At 38.7% G+C, this 8,939-nt stretch overlaps 1 protein-coding gene across 5 annotated transcripts in view; it reads left to right on the top strand.

Annotated features, from left to right (window-relative positions):
* Positions 1–962: 962 nt before the first annotated feature.
* The window catches only part of Auh (AU RNA binding methylglutaconyl-CoA hydratase), a 156,470-nt gene continuing 148,493 nt past the window's right edge, over positions 963–8,939 (top strand). For all 5 annotated transcript variants that reach the window (XM_077792316.1, XM_077792315.1, XM_077792313.1 and 2 more), the window contains exon 1: positions 963–1,219. In XM_077792316.1, the coding sequence (XP_077648442.1) occupies positions 988–1,219 (232 nt within the window). In that variant the 5' untranslated portion in view covers positions 963–987. The remainder of the gene's footprint in view (positions 1,220–8,939) is intronic.

Raw genomic sequence — 8,939 nt, 5'->3', positions numbered from 1 at the left:
TTCCTACAGAAGAGGTAACAAATTCATTCAACTGGCTTTTACCTTCTACTTTGGATAACACCTGAGCAGGTGTAACACTGAAGGAACTTGCGTTCAGGACTAAAAAACATAATGTATAAGAGTAGAATTTGTGTGGCAATAGGAATATACTCAACAGCAGCACATTTAAAAAAGAGTTTTCCTAAATATAGACTTTCCAGGTTGAGATCTGATAAAAGTTAGGCAGTAGAAAATTCTCAGAAAAGGTGCTTTGATGAGAACCTACACAAAATTGCTATCTGGAGTTTCTAGAAGAGTTGTTCTGAATCCCACCTCATCTTATGGTTTGGCCAAACACCTTTTGTTGAGAGGTTGAACTCTTCTAAGGACCCACGTCTCCAGAAGGGTCCTTCTACTGGCAGGAGATGGTGGGCTGGCTTGCTGTTCTCACCTCCTTCCCATGCACCCTGTAATAAACAACCCGTAGGTTTATCCAGCACGTTTAACCGACGGCTCTGAACCACAGGGGTAAAGCAGTCCCCCACACTGCCATGACCTGCCACACCTTCCAGAACAATCTCCGGAGACAGAACATTTGAATTCACTGCGCAGCTGACTTCATGCAAAGATTCCGCGGCACAGGCCAAGGAGTGCAGGGAGGTAGGAAAATGACGGTTCAGAATAGGCTCCCCTCACTAGTCCAGAATTTCAGAAAATACTTTCTCCTGTGCTAACCACCCTTTTAACCCGCAGTGAGGGAATGAAGGTGGTGCCTGGGGAGCTCAGTTCACGGAGCTGGGTGGGGGGAGGGAACGAGGGCGGGGCCGGGGCGGAGCGAGGCGGTGGAGGGGGCGGGGCCTAGCCAGAGGCGGGGGGTGGGCCGGCCGCGAGTGCGGGCGGCGTGGGCGGGGCCAGGCCTCGGGGCCGAACGCCGAGGGCGTGCGCAGCCGCACTGGCGCCGTGTGGGGGCGGAGCGGCGGCCGCAGACCCACGCCGTAAACAGACAACATGGCGGCGGCGGCGCCCGGGGCTTGGGCTGCCCTGCAGGCCGGCCGTGCCCGCCTGGTGGCTGCTGGCCGCGCGTGGCTCGGCCCGGGGTGGAGGCTGTCCGGCTCGTGGGCGGGTCGGCGGGAGGGTCCGGCGGTCGGGGCCGGGGGTCCTGCCCCGAGGAGGGGCTACAGCTCTGAGGCGAAGACGGAGGACGAGCTGCGGGTGCGGCACCTGGAGGAAGAGAACCGAGGTGAGCGGACGGCGGGGGCGGGCCGCGACCCCTCGGCCTCCCGACCCAGCGGAGGGCACTGTCCGGCCCGCGTGGCCGCGTCCTGTGCACCCCCGTGCGAGGACCTCCACGTGTGCTGGGAGCCACCCGCCTGCACGGCGTCCCGCTCTGCGCGGAGGCCGAGCTGCCGCGGGGCCCTGGGCTCTGCGGGCCAAGGTCAACCGCTGGGGTTCGGTCTGTATTCCAGGTTTCTGTTTGTGCTGTGTCATGGCATTCCGTCAACTCAGGTGTCGGTGGTAAGAGCTGGAGAAGCTGCGGTGGGAATGCCTTTTATTCCGAGTCGTCTTAGATTTGAAGCCGTTTCCCCTCGTGTCCACATTGTCTCAGAAAGTTAGTTTTTGGACTGCTCCAGTGAAGCGATTTTGAGCACATTTTGACTTGTTAAGCTCTGGGGGCACATTATCTGGATGATATTGATCTTCCTCTTGCAGCACCTATGTGAAGAGATGGAAGACACCCTCGCAGTCTATTACAGAGGGAGGGAGGCTATGGAGGAGGGCAAACATGAAGAAACACTGATAAAGTTCCTTCCTTTAATTTGCAGTGTTGGGAAAAACTAAAGGGATTGTGAACATTATCTTGCCCCTGTTAGACAGGACCAGTCCTTTAATTTTGACATGTTTATGGAGCACCTATAATCTGTAAAGCAGAAGTGAAAACGAGTAAGTCGTTGCTGACTTGAAGAAGCTTCTGGTAGAGTCAAGGAGATCAGGTGATGCTAACTTAAAAGGCTTGGGAAGAGCACAGTGCTGTGATACCTGGAGGGATTTTGCCACTTGAAAGTGGTTCCAAGGCATTTTTTTTTTTTAATAGGCAATGCATAGTGAGTGTTCTTGGGGAATTTTCTGTGCCTCAACTATCTCATGTGTAAAATAGGAAAAAACGATACCAACTCTATTAAGGCTGTTGTGAAGGTTAGAGGAGATTGTTAACGTACATTGCCCACTAAATATTTATCCCATAGTAGGTGCTCAGGAGTGTGTAGAACTACTTTATTTCTTGTTTATTATTCCAGACAGAAACAAAGGAATGATCAAAGAATTGGAGATGTGAGCATGTGAGGTATATTTGGGAAATATCATGAGACATATGTAGTTATAGTGTGGTGTAGCAGGAAGAAGAGAAACAATTTCAGCTGGAAGACTGCACTGGCCCTGGGGTCCTTAGAGCCGTGAATGCAAGTCTTTGGGATAAACTTGGTTGTGTTGGGATTTCAGTTATACTTGATAGATACAAAGATGATTGCAAGTACAGTGTATTCTGTGTGTTTTGATAAATGCATATTGAAAATAAATTTGCACAGAACATCCTGTATGCCTTAAGTTAGGATCGAGAGTGGACAAAAAGAGAAAATATTAGCATAAAATACAATTTTTATGTTTTTAGTTTATGCAAATGTAAATGTCAACTACTAGGACATCTTGGTTTCTTGAGGAAAAACTGACCCAGCCTCCTTTGAGGATTGGCAAGAATGACATAGTCTTAGCTTATGTTACTTAGGTTGTGCTTTGATTTACCACTGAACCAGTAATAGGTAGTGCAAAGAAAACTGTGAAGTCAAAGATATTACACCCAAAGGAGTGTCCCGCAGCCTTTCTTACAGAGAGAAGTTCAAAATTTGATGCTGTTAGTGGCCTTTAATGATTGAGAATTCTCCTGGGTCAGAGAAGCCCTAGACTATCCTTGTAGACCTTTAGGTGGGGTTGGGTAGGTGCAGAATATGTGAAACTTCCTCTGTTGTCAGGGTTCCATATTTGTAATTTATTGCAGGGTTCCAGCTATCTAAGCAAGTTTCTTTAGTGGTTTTTTTTTTTAAATTTCTTTTTCTTTCTTTTTTTTTTTTTTTTTGGTACCGTGTATTGAACTCAGGGCACTACATCCCCAGTCCTATTTTATATTTTATTTAGAGACAGGGTCTCACTGAGCCGCTCAGTGTCTTGTCTTGCTGAGGCTGCCTTTGAAATCCTGGTCCTTCAGACCCAGCCTCCTGAGCTGCTGGGATTACAGGCGTGCACCTCTGTGCCTGGCTTTTTCCAAGTTTCTTTAGTGGTTATTTCTTTGATTCTTGTTCATCCTACACAGTTTTAAAGCAGTAGTCGTGGCTTGCAGAGATTCTTCCTGGTCCTTTTTCATAGGTCTTTTGGCTTTCAGTAATTTCCCTTCCCAGTTTATTCTTCATATTGTTGTTGGGGTTGCCTTTTTTTAAAGCTAAGAATCATCCTCTGCTCAGTTAAAAACCATTAATTGCTCCCTGTTGCCTGCAAGTCCTTCTCAGCCATCGGGTCTTTACAGTCCATCTCCCTTAACTTTTAGCTTCTCCTGCTGTATTCTGTGTCGTGGTTTCTGCAAACACCTCCTGGAATGATCCTTCCTTTTTCCCTACTAATCTTCTCCCAGTGTGGCAAGCTTCTATAATTGTGACCATTTCAAAGATCTTGGTAAACCTGGTGGAATAACTTCTAGCAAAAATAGGGCAAATAAGCAAATGTATAGTGCAGAGTCATTCATGATACCTACTTCTTCAGTCATGACATTTAGATTGTCGTGTCTTACCAAGTGTCTGAAATATTTCATGTTCTTCTTTATCTATGTTATCTAAGCCAGCCTCCTGGACTGCTACAGAGATCTGTAGTTGGTCTCCCTATGCTACAGAGGTCTGTAATTGGTTTTCCTATTTCTACTTCCTTTTCTTTTTAAATTTGTTCTAATTAGTTATACATGACAGTAGAATGCATCTCGACACATTGTACACAAATGGAGCACAACTTCTTCTTCCTGTGGCTGAATATGATGCAGAGTCACACTAGTAGTGTAATCATCCACGTATATAGGGTAATAATGTCCATCTTTCCTTTTCTTTTTAACAGGTTGATTCATTTCGTGTTTTTTCTATGTTTTAAAAATATATTTTGATATTTTTTATGTAAAAATAAAAAAGTAAAGATATATTGATATATATATATTTTTTTTTTACTTTTTATTGAAATAATGATTCAGATAGTATACCATTTAATATTCAAAATGGATAGTTGCTTTAGTGTATTCAGTTATGTTATAACTATCAATACAATCCAATTTTAGAACTCATTTTAAATCAAAATAAAAATAAACCCTATTGTCTTTGGCAGTGACTCTTCAGTCAGCCTCTGTCTCCTAGTCCTAAAACAATGTTTATCTATTTTCTCTCTCAGTAGGTTTGTCTACTTTTAAGTCTATTCCTAGTATTTTTTTTGATGCTATTGTAAATGAAATTGTTTTCTTAATTTCACTTTTAGATTGCTCATTGCTAGTGTATAGAAACAGTTGATTTTTGTATAATTAATCTTGTGCGATTTTGATGAACTCATTTATTCTAATAGTTTTTTAGTGAATTTCTTAATAATACCTGTATATAAGATTATGTTATTTGCAAATAAGGTAATTTTACTCCTTTCTTCTCAATGTGAGTGTTTTAAGTTTCTTTCTCTTGCCTGATTTATATGCTTGGAGCCTCCATGACTGTGGAATAAAAATACTGAGAGCAAACATGCTTGTCCTGTCCCTGATCTTGCTGAGGAGAGGGGAGGGAACATTGATGTTAGTGATTAGTTATGATGTTAGTAATTTTTTTTCTTGGTATATTCCCTTTATCAGTTGGGAAACTTCCTCAAATTTGTAGTTTGTTGAGTGTTTTTATGAGTTGAATTTTGTCAAATGTTTTTTTCTGTCGTATTGGGATAATCATGGTTTTTCTTATTTAGCCTATTGTTGTGATAACTTCCACTAAATGATTCTCAAATACTGACCCAGACTTACATACCTGGAGTAAATTCTATTTATTTGTGTTATAAAATTCTTTTTATAGATTGTTGTATTTGATTTGCTTATATTTTGTTTGAGAACTTTTATGTCTGTGTTTGTGAGAGTGTATTTTGTTTGAGAGTTTTTATGTCTATGTTTATGAGAGAGTAGTCTTTAGTTTTTCATTCTTGTAATGTCTTTCTTTGTCTTTGGTATGTGGATAATGCTAACTTGACAGAATGAGCTTGGATGTTTTCCTTTTGCATCTGTTTTTTGGAAGCGATTGTAGAGTTATGATATAATTTTCTTGATATTTTGATAATGGGATTTACCTGCAAAACTTTCTGGCTCTGATACTTTTGTTCCAGAAGCTTATTGCTTATCGATTCAGTTTCTTTAATGGATATAGGCTTTTTCAGTTCTGTTTGTCCTTGTCTGTGTTTATATTTTATCTTCCAAGGAGTTGGCCCATTTAATCTAAATTATCAAATTTGTGGTCATAAAATTGTTTATAACTTTCTTTTATTATGCATTTAGTGGGGGGAGTCAGTAATTTGTATTTTCTCTTTTTTATAATATGCCTGGCTAGAGGCTTATCAACTTAGTGATCTTAAAAAAACAAAACAAAACAAAACAAAAACCAAACAAACCAGCCTTTGGTTTGTTCACTTTTCACTATTGGTTTCCTATTTTCACTTTCATTGATTTCTGCTAATTGAATTTTTTTCCTGCTTATTTTATTTTCAATTTATTTTACTTCTAGCTGATTTTTGTTTTTGGTACTAGAGATTGAACTCAGGGTGTTTTACCACTGAGCTCCATCCCCAGCCCTTTTTATTTTTTATTTTGAGATGGAGGTCTCATTAAGATGCTGAGTATCTCACTCAGTTGCTGAGGCTGGCCTTGAACTTGCAGTCCTTCTGCCTCTATCTCCTGAGTAGCTGGGATTACAGGTGTGCGCCATTTGCCAGACTGCTTCTCTTCTAGTTTCTTAGGGTGGAAGCTTGAATTACTGATTGTAGTTTTATTTGTCTAATGCTATAAATTTTCCTGTAAGCTCTGCTGCATGTCATTTGTTTTGGTAAGTAAATTTTTGTTTACTTCTACATATTTTAAATTTTGTCTTGACACTTTTTTTCAAGATGTGTGCATTATTTAGAAGTGCCTTGTCTGATCTCTAAGTATTTTGGAGCTGAGATTTCTGTTATTGATTTCCAGTTTCTTTCCATGGTGGTCTGAGAGCACACTCCGTATTATTTCTGTTCTTTTAAATTTGTGAAGCTGTGTTTTTGGCACATAATGTGGTCGTTCTTGGTGAATGTTTCTGTGAGCTTGGGAAGAACATGTATTCATTCTGCTGTTGTGGGTTATTCTATATTCAACTAGTTTTGTCATTCAGTTTCATTTAGTTGATCAGTGGTGGTATTCTGTTCAGCTGTACCCTGATTTTCTGCCTGCTCTGTCACTTAGCAGAGAGTTGATATCTGCAGCTGTAATTCTGGATTTGTCTATTTCTCCTTGCAATTCTTTCAGTTCTTTTTTTAAAAATATTTTTTAAATTGTTGATAGACCTTTATTTTTAAAAATTTATTTATGTGTGGTGGCTGAGAGTTGAACCTAGTGCCTCACACATGCCAGGCAAGTGCGCTCTGCTGAGCCCCAGCCCCCTCTTTCAGTTCCTAATTGACATAATTTGATACAGATATCACAGGATCATTATGTCTTTTTAGTGTGGGTTGTTACAACTTAGTGTAACATTTTCAGGGGGCTTGGATTATATATGTGGTTATCAAACGGTCTTTTGGTCACTACTTTTCAGTGGCTTATTCTGTATAATTTATTAGTAATGATGATCAATCGAGGTTATTGAAGTTGGCAAAATTTTTAGAAGTAAAAATATACTTTCCCATGGTGAAATATAAAAGGCAGCATTATAGAAAGGTGCCACTTCACTTTCAGTCTCTTTATCAAAATTGAAGACTTTAAAACATCTAGAGTCTCTGCTGTGAATAACAGTAATTTTATTTACTGTCTTTCTGATTTGTGTTACATACATTATTAATTTTTATAGACAATATCTGGCCTCCTTTTGATGTAAGATAAGAGAAGGTTTGCTGCTCTAGTTTGTCCTCTGCCTTCCAATTTCTGGCATTGATAAAATTCATTTATATCATCAAAATTTATGACAGTTACATTTTGTTCTCTTATCATAATTGTTATGCCTTATCTACACGTTGAATATAAACAGTGCTTATAATATTACTGATAACATTTTTGTTGATAATACACCTTCACTATGTCTCTGAAATCAGTCTACTTCCTATTGTGACTACTACAGATGAAATCTGTATAATTGTCATACTTTATATAGATCTCAGCAGTAGTGTCTTGATTGGTCTCCCTAAGTATATTCACCCTCTTTTTTTTTCTTTTGTAAATTGAGATGAAATTCATATACAAAATTTATCATTTTAAACTTTTTAAGTGTATAATTCAGTAGGTTTTAGTTTGTCTACCATGTTGCACAATTGCAACCATTATCTAATTCCAGAATACTTTCTTTAAACTTTTTTACAAACTTCTACATCCCTGTCTTCTGATTGCCTTCTTCCCTCTGGCCTTTGGAAACCTCTAATCTTTTTTCTGCTGGTATCGATTCACTTATACTACATGTTTTGTAGAAATGGACGGTACATGTAGGATTTTTTTTTTTTTTTGTGGGGGGTGGTAATCTGACTGCTTTTCAGATTAGTATTTTCAAGGTTTTTCCATGCCATAGCTTCATTCCTTTTTATGACTGAGTAATATTTCATCATATGGATACATCACATTTTGTTTCCACTATTTGGATATTATGAATGTTTTTGAATATTTGTGTATGATTATTTGTTTGAACATATGTCATATGATAATTTTATGTTTTTTTTAGAGGAACCATTGAACTGCTTACTGTTAACATATCAGATGTGTAGTTTGCAAATATTTTCTCCTATTCTGTGGATTTTTAATTTTTTAAATAAAGTCTTACAAGTTTTTTTTTCTTTTGTTACTTGTTTTTTTGGTGTTTCTTAATTATGAAATTTACCTGGTAATTCAAGATTGTGAAGGTGCACACATGCACACACTCATACACACACACACACACACACACACACATTTCTAATAATTTTATAGTTTTAGCGTACATTTGTATCTTTGATCCATTTTGAGTTTATTGCTGTATATGATGTGAGGAAGGGGCTCAACTCCATGTTTTTTTTTTTTTCCATGTCAGAATTACTTTTCCTACTACAATTGTTGATAAACTTTTTTTATTTTTATATTTTGCCATTGAATTGTCTTGGCATCCTTGTCAAAGACCAGTTGACTTATAAGTAAAAGGGTTTACTTCTGGACTCTGAATTTGTTTCCACTGATTTATGTGTATGTCTGTCCTTATGCCAGTAACTTCACTGGTTTTTTATAGTTTTGAAAGAACTTTTGAAATCAGTAAATATAAGTCCTTGAATTTAATTCTTTTTTAAAATTATTTTTGATTCTTCTGGGTCCCTTGCTTATTAACTTATTCATTTCTGCAAAAATGGTAGTTGGAATTTTGGTAGAGATATGTATGGAGATCAGTTTGATTGCCATTTTACCAATATTAAATCGTCCATGAACATGGGACATATTTTTATTTATTTAAGTCGTCTTTAATTTCTTTCAGTGATGTTTTGTTGTTTTCAGGATACAGTCTTGAACTTTCTTGAATTTATTCCTAAATATTCAGTTCTTTGAAAATGTGTTCTTTTTTCATTATGTGGCACCCCTCCCCTTTTCCTCCCCTTTTTACCCATGTAACTTTTCCTTGGTATGAAGCCGGCTTTTTATGAAATTAATGTAGCTGTTCCTGATTTCTTTT

Source organism: Urocitellus parryii, chromosome 13 (genome assembly GCF_045843805.1).
Source record: "Urocitellus parryii isolate mUroPar1 chromosome 13, mUroPar1.hap1, whole genome shotgun sequence".
Taxonomy (NCBI): Eukaryota; Metazoa; Chordata; class Mammalia; order Rodentia; family Sciuridae; genus Urocitellus; species Urocitellus parryii.
Note: the sequence above shows the minus strand (reverse complement) of the source record. Positions and strands in the feature narration are given on the sequence as shown.